This window comes from Panicum virgatum, chromosome 1N (assembly GCF_016808335.1).
Source record: "Panicum virgatum strain AP13 chromosome 1N, P.virgatum_v5, whole genome shotgun sequence".
NCBI lineage: Eukaryota > Viridiplantae > Streptophyta > Magnoliopsida > Poales > Poaceae > Panicum > Panicum virgatum.
This window is the reverse complement of record NC_053145.1, coordinates 60679239-60696280: the sequence shown is the minus strand read 5'-3', so window position 1 is coordinate 60696280 and position 17042 is coordinate 60679239. Positions and strand designations below refer to the sequence as shown.

The window sequence follows — 17042 nt, the reverse complement described above, 5'->3', positions numbered from 1 at the left end:
AAATAAATTAGATGTATTTTTGTCCTAACTTAATTGATCGCTTTTACACATCTTTTTGTTATGTCCTACCAAGTACTGTAATATTAGAGAGTTCCCCCTACTAATTATTTTAATGCTATCATGAAAACCTATATTTATCCTGATTTTGCTTCTTACTCTGTACACCGTACTAGAAAAAAGAAGAAAGGTAGAGACATACACGCTCATATGGCTGGCTCTGTAGATCTTGAGTTTAACAAAAATACATAAACTTGAGTTCATCATAGGTGTTCTATTGTCAATGCCTCAACAGGAACGCTCCCTTCTATTAAATAACTAATTGCAAATACGAATACTTGAGTGTATTATACTCTAACCATAGTCTATGTGAACCTAGAGTGAGAAGGTTCTAAACTAGCCTTTTATAAAACCAATGTGGTGTGTGGACTTTTTGAAATGTGATAAATCTATTTGTTCAATTTTGCCCACTAAGAATATTAATTGTATTCTTAGTTACAAATATTGGTTAAAAGTTACAAATTTTAATTTTTACAAAATAAAATATCTTTCTATCTGTATGTGGAGTATGTAGATTTATGCAGCTTGGGCAAAAAGGTGCAGCAAAAATCACGGCACGATGATCTGTGTACACAAGGGAATGTGCACTTAACTATGAGCGGGCGTAAGCTCACCTACGACGTTCACTCCCACTGAACTAGCCAATCAGAAGCGCGCTGACTTGCTGCCGTGGCCTGTGTCCTTGGTCGACTGCTCCATCCAATCTATCGCGGGTATCCAAATGTCATCCAGGGAACTATTAAGGCATCTGAATTTAACGGTAAGCTTTCTTGTTCTGATTTTATCATTCTCCTGCAATTTACCCTGTCTGCAAATCTGCACTCTGACTCGAAAACTCCGCTAGCAACTGTGTGTACTGCAACGTGGCGGACCACGCCGCCGGCGAGTTGACGCCACCAAATCCGTCCGCTGCGCTGCCTGTGGACACGGCGAGGTCGTCTTCTTCCAGGCTAGCATCATGCCTGTCTTCTTCAGTCAGTTCAGACTTCAGCTTGTTGTTGCATGGCAATAGAAAAATGTACATCTGCTTCGTCAATGTTTTTGACTTGCAGCAAGAGATCTTTGTTCTTGCGTTGTTGTTCAGGGACGGGTAATGTGTTATGGGACTTCACAATTTGACGCAATGTTCTGGGATCAATGACAATGGATACACGAGTAGAAAATTCGTTCAGTTGCAGATCTTTGTGCTTCCGCAATGTTCCCGAGAGGTGTTTGTTTCTGAACAAAGTCTCCGATTTTTTAAATAGTATAATAACGTCATAATAATCATATAATAACACAGGATTATTATATTATGCTTCCTCAGGCAAAGAATTCTTGGTATCTAGTCACATTTATTTATTACCTGACCGGTCAAGACGATCAATCAAAGAAGAAAGAAAGGAATTCGTTGGTATCGTACTAGCAACACTTGAATCAAAGACAGTCATTTAAATTGCTCAAGAGATTAAATTACTTGATCGAGCAGGAAACATAACACATTTCCGCGCAATGCAATTCTTAGCACCATCGTGACCGCCGAGCAACGGCATGTCGGCATGGTCGTCGTGTCACACAGGTCGGTCGATCGATCCGAGCATACCGCGCCTCACTTGGGCATTGGGCCGTTGTTGTAGGCGTCGCAGCGCCGCCTGACCTCGCCTTCGGCGCCGGTCTTGACGCCGAACAAGCTGAGCTTCTCCATGGCGCGGCCGAAGTCGTCGAAGAAGGCGGTGGAGTTGGCGGCGTAGCGCTGCACGAGCGCCTTGGTGCGCGGGTCCGTGAAGAGCTCCTCGTCGGTGCTGAGCAGGCCGAGGCCGCGCTCCAGGTTGACGAAGTACATGTTGTCGAACTTGCCGGGCGTCATGATGTCGTTGAAGGCCGCGATGGTGGGGTCCTTGAGGTAGTCCCTGCACACGGCCTGGAGCCCCTTGGCGTAGGACGGGTTCATGCTCGGGTCGAAGTCCTCCGGCTTGCCGCCCTTGTCGCGGAAGTTGTAGAGCCGGTCGGCGAACTCCTTGCAGTGGGAGAAGCCCAGCGTGTGGGCGCCGGACAGCGCCACCAGCTCCTGCACCGTGAACCCCTTGGCGCCGAACATCTGGATGAGGCGGTCCACGGTGTAGTTGGCGTGCGGGAGCTCCACGTCGGGCGCCGTGGGCGACGAGGACAGCGAGTCCCGGCGCCCCAGCGAGATGGGGTACCGGGGCCCGCCGGTCATGGTCACCAGCACGCGCGACGCCAGCGCCAGGATGTCGGCGCAGGACACCACGCCGGGGCACTCCAGCTCCAGGGCCAGCTTGGCGCGCACCACGGCGTCGAAGGCGTCGCCGGGGAGGGAGTGGTTGATCTCCGCGTCGTGCTCCGACTTGGCGAACTGGTTGGACGCGATCAGCACCGACGCGTCGCACCCGCTCACGAAGCAGTCGTGGAAGAAGACGCGGAGCACGCCCGCCGCCGTCGTCGGGTTCGCCATCTGCTTCGCTTGGACCACCTCCGCGATGATCCGCTCCGCGCGCGGGCACGACTGGCTGTAGAACTCGGGCGACAGCGGGCCGCCGCCCACCACCGGCTGTACCTGCCCGCCGCCGGGCGCGACCGGTGGGCCCTGGCCGCCCAGCGGCATCTGCGCCGCCGCGCGGGCCGAGAGGGCGGCCGCCACGAGGAGGAGGGACAGGCGCATGGCTGATATCTCGCGCTGGTACATCGCTGTGCGTGTGGCTCTTGGCTGATGGGTGTTCCCTCGCTCCTAACGTGGAGGGGCGAGTGTATTGGGTTCAAGAAATGCAAGGAGAGGGGAGGGGTTGGAGGAGCGGCCGTTCTTGGAGGCCAGGCCATGCAGGGGAGCGAACGGAGCAGAGGGAGTGGCGGGGAGAGGTTCGCGGGGGGAAGAACGGAAGAAGAGGAGTTGTCAATGGAGGAAAACACTGCGCGCGCGCATGCCGTGCGGCTTGTAACGTGTGTCTCTCCTCCTGGTTTTACTACATTTAGCAAGCTGCCAACCTTCAAATGCACTGGATTTGTGCCTGGAAAGACCGTACAGAACAAGCAGCTGCTCGTCCTTGCACTGTCCGCTGCCATGGGTCACGAGCAAGACCACGGCGCCGGCCACCTCCTCCTCTTCCCGTTCCTGGCGCAAGGCCACCTCATCCCGTTCCTCAACCTGGCCAGGCGCCTCGAGAGCCAAGGGCGGCGTCGCAGCAGCGGCCAGCGCCGTCTCGTGGTCACCATCGTCAGCACGCCCCGCAACGTCGCCGACCTCCGGCGCGCGGTGCCGGCCGGATCGTCCATCGGCTTCGCCGAGCTGCCGTTCTCGCCGTCGGACCATGGCCTGCCGCCAGACGCCGAGAGCACCGACGCCGTCCCGCTCCGTTCCTTCCCCGCCTTCTACATGGCCACGGAGCTGCTCCGGCCGTCGTTCGAGGAGCTCGTGGCGGAGGTCGCGGGGAGAGAAGGGCGCCAGAACGTGTGCGTCCTCGCGGACATCTTCCTGGGCTGGACAGCCGAGAGCGCCCGCGCGCTCGGCGTCCAGCACCGCGTGTTCCTCACCTCCGGCGCTATGCCTCCGCCCTCACCTTCTCCATCTGGCTCCGCCCGCCTCCGGCTGTGGCACGCTAATTTACGGTTAACCGTTATCCGTAGGAACCCCTTTCGTACGGTCGATTTGTTTTTTTCCCATTTATAGAAATTTTTTTGTCGTTTTCTGATTATAAAAAAATTAAAAAAAAAATACAAGAAAAATTTTGGAGACCAAAAAAAATTTCAAGCAAAAATAGGAGAGCAGAAAAAAAATTCAAAAAAAAATTGTTCAGCAGAAAAAAAATTTCAAGAAAAAATTAGGTGAGAGAGGAAGCTTTAAAAAAAGTTTGAAAAAAATTTTATACGAAATAAATTTTAAAAAATCAAGAGAAAAATTTCAAAAAAGAAAAAAATATTTACATAAAAAATAAAAAATCTCAGATAAAAAAATGAAAAAAAATAAAAAATCTTATAGAGGCGGCGGCGGATCCGCGCTGCCCCCGTCGTCCTCCCCGCCGACGGGGGAGCGCGCAGCCCAGGGAGGCACGCGGCTGCCGCACCCCGGGGAGGCGGATCCGGCGCGCGGCGACGTCGGTGGAGCGCGCGGCGGCGGCGACGTCGATGCGAGCGCCGGGGAGCGAGCCACCGCGGGCGAATGCCGGGGATTGAGCTGCCGCGCCGCCTCTGCCTAGCCGCTCCGGTCCACGCACCTTGCCGGGGCGCGCCGCCGCCGCCGCCTAGCCTTGCTGCTCTGCTCCGTCGCCGCCGCCCGCTCCGCCCAGCAGCTACTGCCGCTGCGCCGCTGAGCTCAGATCTAGGGGAGAAAAAGAAAGAGAGAAAAGGGAGGAGAGAAGAAGCTGAAAGGGAAGAGAAGGCGGTGGACACTAGTCATTTGCGCGTGGCTTGTGGGGGCCACCCACGTGCCCTCGCTCGACCGCACCGGAGGGCAGCTAGCGGTCAACCGCAAAAGCAGCTTCGCGCCTCCGGCTGCGGCTGCACGAACGGACTCGACAGCGGAGGCATACCTCTGTCGCTGCCAGTGGGTCTCGCTGATTTGCAGACCGGGATTTGAGAGTCTGGTTGGAGTTGGGTCCGAATTTGGACCTCTAGATCTTGCAGGTCGGATCCTAAATTGAAAAAATAGGGACTCATTTTAAGAGCCCCGCTGGAGGTGCTCTTATCCTCTCCAATCCCCTTTGCCTTTGGGAGGGGAGGTGACTAAGCAAACAAGGCCTAAGAGATACTCTCGCGATGCAAGTAGCCAGTTAGACTGACCTCACCAGACTACCCACCTTGGATGATGTGGAGCGGGTTTGCACTGTTTAACACTGTATATTGCACTGTTTAACACTGTAGACTGCACTGTTTATAGAGTGAGGTTTGAAATAGACAGTGGGCGGGGTAGTTGGATAGGTAGTCTAGTGAGGTCAGTCTTAGTGTTACGCATGTACTAACATGCTGTGAAAGTGTGAATGTGTTGCATTGATGCTTCATCCATTGAAACGGCAAGAACCATCAAACCTTGCTCCGCCATGGAGGTACGACGTCTCGTGGAGTACTGGATGGTCCACAGTCAAGCTGGGCGGTAAATGTCAACACGGACATCATCAAACAAATCGAATGAACTAGAAAATCTGTGCCGCGAATCCTTGGTACAGTGGTTTTTTCGTGTGCGATTGTATAAATATTTTTATAAATGAATTGTAAAAGCAGTTCGAATTTTGAGTAACTTTTATATCAAACACTTTTATATTTGAAGATGTTTTGGTGTTCCAATTATAGGTTCAATGGGTGATTTAGCATAGAGCATTGGTTTTATAAATTTGATCTCTAGCGAAGTTGTAGGTTTTGGAATTTCGAGCAAGCTTTATGCTGAACACTTTTTAATTTGAAGATGTTTCATTTCAGTGGGTTTAGGCCTGAAGACCTGTTAGATCACTTTTGATTAATTTGTATGCCTTTGGGTGAAATTATAGAATGTATTTAGAATTAGTTCTAATTAAATAATGCATTGTAGGGCAAAAATGGAATATTTGGAAACTTTATCACAATGTTGCTGCTTAAGTCGAACACATGAAAATGAACTCATGTGAATGTTTATGGTTCGAAACCTGCAAAACAGGAACAATGTATCTGGTAACTGAAAAAACAGATTTCAGTTACTGAGACATCTGCAGAATTGCTGTCACAGAACAGTCCAAATAATACCAATCAAGTGCAATAATTAACACTTAAACTCAAACCAGAATTACTGCACTCAACCAGTACACTCAGACCGCCTGCTGTAACCAGGATCGATTACACAGGAACTCTCGCCAAAAGACGAGCACAGATGATTACCGGCAACAAAAGCGTTTAAAGCCATTTACAACCCGAGTTTAACAGAAGCACCAACTTAAACTACAAAACGTTTTACAAGCCAACTTTACAATTTAAAACTCAGAGTTCAAACGCAGCGGAAAGTAATTTAGAGTTAAAGACAAGCTTCAAAACAATACGATAGATAACGTCGACGCCAAAAGACGAACTTCACATCTTGCCCACTGATGTGAGGCTCACCTGCCCGAACTTCACGGAGAAGACGGGACCCACTCGACCAACCAACCCGGAGGAAGTGGTTGACCGATCCACGAGGCGCAGATCTACACGGAGTCCTCCGAAACGCATCCTGCTAAAATATATGTGGCAACAACAAGCTTGGGTATTCTAATACTCAGCAAGACTTACCCGTTCATGGGTATACTTAGCCCAATAACTAGACATGAAAAGCTTTTTGGCTCTGGAGTTTGTTTTGCTGAAAAGCTACTAATACTGGATCCTTACTTGCAATATTTTAGCTCAATTTAAGTTTATCAGGTACCAACTAGATTTGCCTAAACATCTAGAGCACGCATGGTTGATCACATTATCTTTTCAGATTACCATAGCCAAACATTCTCAGTTCAAACTCATTCCACTTCTTTACTACGATGTGACAGAGAGATCAAGGTTCTCATATCCGCGAGTCACGGCGAATCGATTCGATTTAACCTTACAAGGTGGACCTAACACACACGTCACATATAGGCCCCGTCGGACCCTACGTAGCAACCCTTCACATATGCACACCGAATAACCGAACTGCCCTGCGACCCGGGACTGCTAGCCCCACCGATACCATCGAAGGGTCAGCCATGAGTTTGTATACTAACTCCACTGGCGAAGACAGTATCAAGTCCGGCTACCGGTACACATATGGTACTGAGCTTACCGGTTTCGACTACCTCCTACTTCCGGCATGTGGTTAGTACTGTTTAATCCTCGATCAGTAGTGCCAACAACGGTACGGTTCTCAATCGACACAGGCGGAGGCTCACTTTCCATAACTTCCATATCCATAACCAATCCATCTCCGCCCGGTCTCCATTTTTCCTTTCTTTTTCTAAAAGATTCATTCTCCCGCAACTTTTCATAAGTAACAAGGCCTAACTCTCACGAGTGACAGGAATCACTCGGCTTCTACCGGGTTCCTAATTAGCAAAGCAGTTCTAACGGTGCCTGTATACTAGTAGAGACCCAGAGGTACCTAGGGAGAAACATGCATACTAGGGTTTCATTCAACTCCTAGAAAACTTAATACACAATATTTAATTAATAACATTGAATACTGAAAAATAGAGGTTATGCTCCGGGCTTGCCTTGCCAGTCAGCGGGGTTAGCGACTTCTGGATATGGCTCGACGGCTGCTTCGGCTCGCGGTTCTCCTGCTTGCGGCTCCTGGATTGGCTCAGCAACCAACTCGTAGACGGCTTCGCTCGTGACGTCTACACGTAAGGAAAGATGCCATGCACTAATTAAAATGGGGCAATGAAAAGATACAAGCGATCATGAAGAAATGATTACACCGAGAGAAAGATTATATGGCAGCGTAAAAAGGAAAACTGCGGCTAGGAGCGAAACACGTGCAGGAACTCAACTTGCCGACATGAATAAATCACAAAGCTTTACTAGCATGAAAATACATTGGAAACACATGCAAGAAAAATTTATTAACTTTTATTGCAAAAAGGAAAACATTTATTTTTGCCCTAGCAGAAATAAACTGAGCAACAATAGATCCACAAACATACACATAGACCATGCACCTGAAAATTTTACAGTGGACTACACATACAAAGAGTAATCTACTGAATAAATTTCATAATTTTTAGAGCACTAGAACAACTGGTAATAATTAAACTAGCTTAAACACAACCTGAATTTTTAGCAGGGGCAAAAGTGACATTTCCCATGCACAAGTATTTTTCTTCAGAAGATCTCGATTTTAGATACCTAACAAAATTTAGTTTGCATTTTTCGCATTTTTCCATATTTTTACACACCTTTTCAAAGTTTTCAGCCGAATTACATAAATGAAAATGAAAAACAAAGATATAAAAGAGAGGGGCTGTCGACTGGGCCCCACACGCCAGGGAGCCCAGCCCGCCCCCTCCCCTGCTTCGCCTGCTCGCGCGTGCGCGCCATGGCCGTGGCCACGGCCATGGGCAGCACCGCGGCGGTGGCGCATCTCCCCGCCGGCGAGGTTCGGCTAGCGGCGCAGCAGGGCGGGCCGCGGCCAGGACGGCCGGGCGGCAGCGGGGCGCGCGGGATGGGGCGGAGGCGCACGCATAGCGGCGGCGGCGAGCAAGGGCAAGGGCGGCGGTGGTGCGCGGCGTTCCGCCGGCGGCGGCCCAGACCGGCGGAGGGGCGGAGCGAGCTCGCGCTCAGGTATCCCAGGTGGCCCTGGGGCGCGCGGCGGCACGGCGCTAGCCCGCGTCAGGGCGGTCCACGGCGGCACAAGCGGCGGCGCAGCGATGTTCCAGCGGCGGCGGCGCCGTAAGCAAAAGGGGAAAATGGCCGGGGAGGAGGAGTATGGTGTGAGGAAACTCACGGGGTGCTCGAATCGGGCGGAGGTGGACCGGAGAGGGGAGATCGACGAGGGAGGGCGGCGTTCCGGCGGAGAGCAGGGGTGGCCGGCCGGAGTGGGGTTCGATTCGGCCGGGGGATGGCCCAAACGGGCTCAAGGACGGGCGCCGTGGGTGCGGGGTGCGGCGATGGAGGTTGGGGCGCACTGGATCGAGGCGAGACGGCGAGGGGTGGTCGGAATCGGCGCCGGCGGCGGTCGCTGCTCGCTCGTGCTCGGGCTTGGCTTGACGAGGTCGCGAGGAAGGAGAAGAGATGAGGACGAGAAGCCTCCAAAGCTCGCGAGCGGATAAGGGCGACGCAGCGCGGATGGCGAGGATCGCCGGCGTGCGCGACACGTGGAGGAGCTCGCCGACGGTCGGTCGCGGCATGGGTTCGGTACGGGCACAGGGAAAAACAGGAAGAACAGTGGTCATTTTGACAAATTTTGACCAGACTTTGACCAAATGAAACTCAAAATTCCATATAGGAACTTGAAATTTGGCCAAAATAAAAGTTGTAGAGGAATAAAAGATCTACAACTTTGCTTTTGGGCGAAAGTTGATTCGAAGCACGGATCATGGAGAAAAACGCGCTCGAACTCGGCTGAATGTAACTACACTGTGCAACATGATTAGCGCTAATGACCTTGATTATCCCTGATTAGCGACTAAACACTTGATTAGCGTCAAGATTAACACCGGGGTGTTACAATTACGTACAGGCCAGTCAGAACCAAAAGCTAGCTGCGCGCCACAAGCTAACAGTGACCGAAACGTATAGGAATTTCGCTGTGCGCGGTCAAACCCAATCTTCTTTGCGGCAGAGTCGGCAACATCTAATAGATGATCTGGCTGTCAACAGTATGGCATATATTTCAGATGGAGATTGCAGTTGCAATCAGCTTTGCAAAGCATGACACCAAATATACAGAGTTTGAGAATTCTAAGTAAAATAGCAATGGAATGGAATAGTTTACCTGCACAGATGAGATGACACCTTGTTTGCCAAAGCGGTTTGCTGCACCTGGAGCAAGATGTTGAGCATGCTCAATCTGATTTCATATGCAAAGATTCAGGTCAAGTTCTATCAAGCAGAGTGAGAGAAAAGAAAACAACCGTGCGGTATGCTATCAGAACATACCCAGAATCTACGGTCCTTCACTACATTCAAATCAACAACCTTTGTCGACCATATCCAGCAGCATGTCATTAGCTTTATCCCCAATCACATGTATTGCGACCTGAAGAAAACAAAAAACATTATAACTTTCTAGAATGATGGTAGCTAAACTGAAGGATAAGTCAAACAGAAAATGCGTCTACCTGAAGTCCAGATTTTGTCAGATTCTAAAGTTCTATTTAGAAGACTATCCATATCTGTCACTTGACCATAATTGCCAGGATCACCCTCATAAGGCTGCAAAAGTTTACCAAAAAGAACCTAAAAAGGAAAGTGTGGCTTGGTATGTAGAAGAGGGACAAACTATTTACCTCATGGAACAACGCACTTGAAGAACCTAGAGAATCATCAAGAAAAGCTTTAACACCAGCTAGATGAATCCATTGACTAAGCGACCGACCATTTTCACCGATAAGATCCTACAAGACAAGAAATGTATGTTCAAGGTATGTTCACGTAAAGTAAAGGATTATCACAGAAGAGCTTGGCATAATTCAAGAAGTAGGCTTACAGAAACACGAGCCCATGTGGGCATTGGGAAGAATAAGCATACTCTGTTCAGCATTTTTTGCATAGAGTGAGCCCGTTCATAGACATATGTAGTCATAGCAATACTTAAGTCAGGACAAAGAAGATCATAGATGAAATAAGTAACAGTGGATCCTTCTAAATGTTGCCCTAGGGTTACTAGTGAAAGTGTTACAGAATACCTGAAAAATCTTGCCATGTTTTCTCAGCTGAGACTCCAGGGAAGTAACTTCAAACATCAACAACAGTAGTCACCCCTCTCATTAGGGCATGCCTACTTGCTCTAAGAAGTGCCTCCCTTCTTTCATGGATAGAAACTTTTTCAATAACATCAAACATAAGCACCATAGCACTATCTACCAGAAGACCAGTAGGCTCTACAAGTAACAATAAATGTCAGATAATCTGGTTATTCCTAGCAATGAGGTAACAATAACTTGCTTTGAGTTTTCTTCTTTGTTTTTTCTAGTAACAACATACATACGCTTACAATGAAATAGTTTCTGTGTGCTAAGGAGTCATATTTACTTTACAAAGTAACACTGGGGTAGTATAGGGCTGAAGGCCCATGTTAATTAGTTGTGTTACCTCCTTCAGCTCTTCTCATGATAGTTCGACCAATTGGATCATTTGTGGTCTTGTCAATCCCAGCAATCTTCATAGCTAATGAGTTGGCTATGCCCATATGACCATCCATGCGTGAGAGCTAGACCTGAAATTGAAACAAGTCAGCGGGCAGCCGTGTTGCATGGCTTCTTAGAAGAGATTCAACTCACGAGTTTGAAAAACACACTGGATGGTGATATACCGTCCAGCCAAGCAGCAGCCGGGAAATCACCTCCCCAAACATCATTGTTCTAACCCCCACCTAAAATCCACTGTCCAGGATGCTTATCTGCTTAGAAATATACAAGTATTAGAAATGTTGGTATTTTTGTAGTCTGTACAAAACTCTGAAGGAGCTAAAACGAACCTTTGACCAATTAATTTCATGAAACAGAAGCAGTCAGACACGTCTAGAAACAGAAGCAGTTAGACACAGTCTAGTTGCCTCTCACTTTGTGATACTCTGCTGATGAAGTATGACAAGCACCTCTCGTAGCTTCCTTGACTCTGCTGATGAAGTCATCTTTGCTTCTGACCCGACGAAGTGGCACACTCGCTATCTGAAACAGATTCAGAGAGCAGTATCAGCAAGCTAGTACAATATATGCTGAGAAACAATTTGCTGTAATCTCGGTGGTAGGCCTCGTGCACGGAGAGGAGGACCAGGACGGCGAGGCCGGCGGGGAGCAGGACGGGGCGACGGCCACGGGTGTTGGGCTTGCGGGCGTTTCGGGAGATCCCGGACTCGAGGTCGATGTCGGTAGCGGAAGGACTTGGGGCTCCCCGGACTGGTAGCGGAAGGACTTGGGGCTCCCCGGACTGAACCCCTGGCTGGCTGCTCATCCCGAGATTAGTTGGGCAGCACGCAGGGGCGGACCCAGATGCGGATGCAGATGGTAGCGGGGCGGGTGCCAGACGCCCGGCGTGGGAAGAAGGGGGCGCGGGAGCGGGCGGTGCAGCGGCCGCACGGACGGGTGAGGGCGAGTGTGCGACCCGGCGGCGCGCGGTGGCCTAGCGGCTGGCGCTGTGGCTCGGGTGTGGCGTCGTCGTCCTCCATTCTCGTCCTCCGCGGTGGCCCAGCGGGCAGCTTGGCGCGGCGCGGCGGCACGGGCGGCCCGGCGTCGCGGGGCGCACGACGGCGGCCAGCACGCGGGCCGTGTAGAGGTGGCCGGCGCATGGTGGCCGGCGGGAGGCGCGAGCTCGAGCGTAGCAGCGGAGCTGCGGCGCCCGGTCGCTTGGGCCGGCGGCGGGCGAGGCCTCGCGGTGCGTGGCCGGCGGTGGCCTGTCCGCGGATTGCGCGGCGCCGGCTGGTGCATGTTGGACGTTGCTTGGCCCGATCGGACGGCCAATTTTTTTTTGTGACGTGGCGCGATGAGGGGTCGGGGAATTAGCCGTGAATCGTAGGTAGAGAAGATCTGAATTGGATTCTGGCCACAGTGTACAGCATCACACACTACTAAGATCTCTTGTGTACATGCATCAGCAACCATCTAACTTGAGATTGACAGAACAGTGTCCACTAACAGTAAGGGTCCCCAAACTACGTAGTACATTTCTTTACATCATTTCTGAAACTGGCGAGGTTCCTGACTTTTCAGGAAACAAAATGGTACCATCAAGGTAATAATCGACAAAAAGCAATGCTGCATCTTTCCAGAGACTAAAGAGGATTCATTCATGTTTCCTGAGAATGGCAGCAGAAAAAAGATAAGTGATGGCATCATGCGATATCTTCAGAACAAAAAAAAACACACACACACACACACAATATAATACGTTACAGTTCTCAGCAGGGCCTTCTCTTATCCACTTTCAAATGAATGTTGAACCACTTCTTCCTTCGAATCCGATCTTTAGGTTTCTTTTCCTTCTTATTTTTTGTAGCCTCGTCATCGCTTCTGGATCCATCCATGGGCTGGCTCTTCGATTTCTTTTCCTTCTTTACCGTTTGATCATCCTCATTTTTGGACCCTTTAGATGGTGATTTCCCTTTGCTGCTACTGGAACTCCGTTGAAGAGTTGGGTTGTTGGTGTAGGATGCATGAATTGCATTCCTTTCCTTTAGAAGATCATCGATCTATAAAACACAGAAAGAAGGGGGGAAAAGGGTCAGACCACGATGAGAAGCACAGATACCAATTTCATGAATGCACATACCGTTTGCATTTCTTGAGCATATCTACTTGTCATCTCAGTGAACTTTGCCAAAACCTGTCAATTTTAGGTCTTATAGTGTGTCGAGCATTAACAGAGTACAAGTAAGCAAACTATTTAAAAAGCTGAGGGCATACCTCCCGATACTCAGACTCAAATTTAGACAGCTCAGATCGTTTTGCAATTATCTTTGCCTCCACACTCCGTAGCCTCTCCTTTTCAGCAGAAAAGGGTTCAGCACATACAACCTCTATAGTATAGCTCACACTTTTGAAGAAATTATCACCTAAAAGATTATTGATTTTCAATAGATTGTACATAGTAATGCATAAGTACATACAGTGCAGCAGAAAACGTTTTTACCATAGACAGCGAAATAGTGAGTTCCTGCTTTCAGTTCATTTACTTCACATGGTTGAAAGCCATCCAATCTTTTAAAGAATGCGCTATCAGGATCCTTTGCAGCAGCAGCCTAGTAGTAATAGGATCTTGTGAAAGAGAGCCCACACAGAAACAGAAAGAGAGGCATACAAAAAGGCACTAACTTGTATACTCACCGAATTGTTCTGTTCAAATCGATACACAGGAAAACCTAGAAAGAACATCCCTGCAGAAGTAACTTTCCCAGTCTTTGCACTATCTTCCTGCACTAGGCTAGTAGAAGTTAGCCGAAATCATGCTCAAACAATAAAAATACATACCAGTGCAAATTATGCGCAAACAATCACATGGTAAAATCACAAAATCTCCTTTTGAATGGAATACATTGTCAAACAGCAGGTATTTTATTCAAACAAGGAAGAAACTTCAAAAAAATAAGCTAATAACTATAAAGCGAACGGGTGCCTAGCCGGATTGGTTAGGTGGCCTCAGTAGCACTCCTCAGGTCCTGGGTTTGACTCCCGGTAAGAGCGAATTTCAGGCTGGGGTTAAAAAATTCTCCTCGCCTGCCGCCATGCCAAAGCACGAAAGAAAGGTCCTAGCCCGCACTCCCACAGGGAACGGTGCCCCCGTGTAAGGGTGGGGGCAGAAGCTCGTGGGTTTCCTCGGCCTGCATGAGAGGTCTTCTCTTATTCAATGCTCAGGCAGAGTTTTTTTTTTATTTTAAAAAAGATGCATCTGTCTAATGCTCTTGTATCCCCCACATGCATCCACAAGATGCAAACTGTGTATTTTATGGATTTCCTTTACCCGAAAGGGCTCAACTGAGTTACTTGGATTGGTCCCCTAGACAAAATATTTGAATTTGAGTCAATATTGCAACTAGACTAATCCAACTGCAGTAGATTGTTACATTTCCTTACGCACCCACACTCAGCAAAGCATGCATAGATAGCTGTGTAGCCTCACTCATAAAGAACCGGCTCTAGTACCCAGTAGGAGTATTCACACAATAGTGAGAATTGCAAGGGCCACAATGCCACATATTTATATTTCTATCTTAGTGGTAACATTGCACAGCAGCAGAGTGTGTTCTGGTAATTTAAATGGAAAAGTTTCTAGTCGGATCATAGAACAATACTTAATATGAAGGCAGTTGAGGTATAGGCAGTTTATCCCATGGGATAGTGGGAGATCATGCAAGGAAATGTGTACAATTGAGACCCTTCGTAATATCTCTGGACCAATAAAAGCTTCTAGATGGATCATAGATAAACAAACCATCATTGCCATTCTCATACTACAGCTACGACAGTACAGTGCACTATAGGTCTATAGCTATTTGGTTGTGCCCTGAAGGGTATAGCAAATCAAGATCTAAACTTGATAATATTTTTTTTGTTTTTCAAATGTTTGGCAGGGCATGCTTGTAAGGTGATAAGCCTCGTTTGTTCATTTGGACTTACAAAATGAAAAGCTGGCTACAAAATCCATACCTGTAAAGCAAGGCTCAATCCACCATTGTCCTCAGGCTCAAAATACAGCAGCTTTAAATAGGAAAACAAAATAAAATGCCTTAGGATAAGTTTATGTGTCAGCAAACTTGTTGTAGTGCAGTTACACAATATATGAAATACATAAAGAGAATCAGCTAATCATGTATCGATCATAAGTTAAAGATAATGGAAGTGTAATAATGTCTTCCCTAAAACAATAGCTTGGTAGAATAACAAAAAAAAAAGTTTAATTCTGTAATATTACATTTACAATTGAAAGAATACAATGCTCATCAGCTAACTGATGTAATCAGGTTACATGGTCAATTCTGTAAGAACAGGAAAATAGCTCACTCGTGGAAGATCATGTTTACAGCTGATAGGCAATAACTGATGTAATGGAGCAGTTAAATGGTCAAAAAATCATAGAAGATGGATGAACAGTAAATGTGCAACAAACCTTAAATTTACTTTTAGCAGTTGAATGAACTCTACACACTAAGCCCATTTTGGCTTCTTTGTCTGTTATGTCTACAGAATAGAAGTGAGCTGTCTGCTTTTCTACCTGCCAGAATGTAGAAATATGAAACATTACTGGCTGATCGGGAAAAAAAAAGAGTATAGATAAAGAGCCATGGGAAGTAGTTGGCAACCTTCCTACATACAGACTTGCCCAACTGAAGCTGAGAAATCTCTACTGACCCATTCAATGCCTCCTCTAAAACTGTTGCCGAGACAGTGGTCTTGATTGGAACACCTAATTTGCTGCACAAAGATATTACATTGCATAACAAGGCAAATAATATAGAGTAAAGCATAATACCAGATATACTGTCAACAAGCTACCTAAACAGAGCAGCAAACACTGTATTTACAGTATTGAGACTTGATAGATCCAGCTCCAATTCCTGACTATCCGCTTCGATGGCCTGAACAGTAGCAAAAGCATTAGAGTTGCACGAGAAACAATCAGCTCAAGGCTCAAGCTCCTCGATCACTCCATCAGTCACCTCAAATCCAGATGAATCATATTGGCGCCTCTTATCTGGATCTGACAGGATGTTGTAAGAGAATGTAGCTTCTTGGAACTTCTCTGAGGCTATAGGGTCGTCTGCATTCTTATCTGGATGGTACCTGCAGGGAAGTTTTCAGCAGAAAAAATACTCAGAACAGCTGAATTGTATCCTCCATCCATTCATCAGTAAACAGGATAGCTAAAAATCCTAAGCTACAAATAATCTACACATAGTTGTTCACATCTAATTATTCAGAAGCTCCATAATACTGCTCTTTCTGTGGTTGCAAAAGGAGGAGAATATCCAAAATTAGGGGGGAAAAAAGAAAAATCATACAGCTACTCATAGTTGGAACAAAATAAGCCAAAACACGAACTAATTTTACAAAAAAAAATTGAACACAACCCTGCCCTATGAGCACGATAACAGCACGCGAAGTGCCCAAATCCAAGAGCATTACAGCTGTTACTTACTTGAGTGCCATGCGGCGGAAGGCGCTCTTGATCTCCTGCTCAGTAGCATTACGCCCCACCCCGAGCACCTCGTAAGGGTCCCTCCTCTGCGCCGCGGCGCCGGCAGCAGCCGCCGACTCCCCCTTTTCTCCCTTGAACGACCCGAACTTGGGCCCTGCCATGCTCACCGGACCACTCGACGGGACCGGCGTCCCCCGCCTCCCCCCGAAAGAAAACCTAGGAACCCGTTGGATCTTATCAGCGGCGGCGAGGAGCTCCGGTCACGCCAGCCCGCCGCAGCCTGGCGGCGGCGGGGCTGCGCTCCCTGTCAACGGCGGAGCGAGAGCCGCTAGGGTAACGCCCTCGGGGAGGCCGGTGGCCGACCTCGAGGCGCGGCGGATTCGTGGCTTCTGCTAATTCGGGGGTGACGAGGCGGGGGGGGGGGGGGGGGGGGGGGAGGAGGCCGACGAAATGGGTGGGGGACACGAGGGAGGGAGACGGGACCGTGGGAGAGAGACGGACGAATTAAATTACGAGCCGACATGCGGGGCCCACCAGACAGTGGGTTGGGGAGATATTGACGGTGCGGTGCTACGCTCGAGCTGTACCGGCTACCGCGTCGCCGTATTTGCCGCCCTAGAGGTTTAACCGTTAAACTACTGTAGTGCTCTAAATTCATCCTCTAAAAGATATATTATGTTCTGTTCATCAATATTCTCTTCTCTATATCTGGTTTCACTGCACTCGTTCATACT

General features: G+C 48.5%; 3 protein-coding genes and 1 pseudogene across 7 annotated transcripts; 1 reads left to right on the top strand and 3 right to left on the bottom strand.

Annotated features, from left to right (window-relative positions):
- Nucleotides 1-1371: 1371 nt before the first annotated feature.
- LOC120657202 (peroxidase 31-like) lies at nt 1372-10004 on the bottom strand. Of its 3 annotated transcripts, XM_039935471.1 has the most exons (4): nt 9966-10004; nt 9616-9715; nt 9452-9498; nt 1372-3059 (listed from the first exon to the last, which is right to left on the bottom strand). In XM_039935471.1, exon 4 carries the CDS (start codon nt 2738-2740, stop codon nt 1646-1648), a length of 1095 nt encoding a protein of 364 aa, XP_039791405.1. In that variant the 5' UTR covers nt 2741-3059; nt 9452-9498; nt 9616-9715; nt 9966-10004; the 3' UTR covers nt 1372-1645. The 3 variants fall into 3 exon arrangements, with proteins under 3 accessions (XP_039791405.1, XP_039791406.1, XP_039791404.1); XM_039935472.1 differs by lacking the exon at nt 9966-10004 and having other exon boundaries at nt 9591-9717; XM_039935470.1 differs by lacking the exon at nt 9966-10004 and having other exon boundaries at nt 9452-9526; nt 9616-9678.
- On the top strand, nt 3075-5597 carry LOC120657203 (crocetin glucosyltransferase 3-like). 2 transcript variants are annotated; one of them, XM_039935474.1, is made up of 2 exons: nt 3075-3505; nt 5470-5597. In XM_039935474.1, exons 1-2 carry the CDS (start codon nt 3113-3115, stop codon nt 5473-5475), a joined length of 399 nt encoding a protein of 132 aa, XP_039791408.1. In that variant the 5' UTR covers nt 3075-3112; the 3' UTR covers nt 5476-5597. The 2 variants fall into 2 exon arrangements, with proteins under 2 accessions (XP_039791408.1, XP_039791407.1); XM_039935473.1 differs by lacking the exon at nt 5470-5597 and adding an exon at nt 4531-4815 and having other exon boundaries at nt 3075-3628.
- On the bottom strand, nt 9034-10894 carry LOC120657204 (annotated as a pseudogene).
- Nucleotides 10895-12257: 1363 nt separating this feature from the next.
- Nucleotides 12258-16730, bottom strand: LOC120657200 (chaperone protein dnaJ 16-like). 2 transcript variants are annotated; one of them, XM_039935469.1, is made up of 12 exons: nt 16309-16730; nt 15830-15953; nt 15666-15748; nt 15473-15584; nt 15280-15384; nt 14820-14870; nt 13500-13586; nt 13306-13414; nt 13080-13228; nt 12946-12999; nt 12570-12865; nt 12258-12472 (listed from the first exon to the last, which is right to left on the bottom strand). In XM_039935469.1, exons 1-11 carry the CDS (start codon nt 16467-16469, stop codon nt 12575-12577), a joined length of 1326 nt encoding a protein of 441 aa, XP_039791403.1. In that variant the 5' UTR covers nt 16470-16730; the 3' UTR covers nt 12258-12472; nt 12570-12574. The 2 variants fall into 2 exon arrangements, with proteins under 2 accessions (XP_039791403.1, XP_039791402.1); XM_039935468.1 differs by having other exon boundaries at nt 12260-12865.
- Nucleotides 16731-17042: the final 312 nt, after the last annotated feature.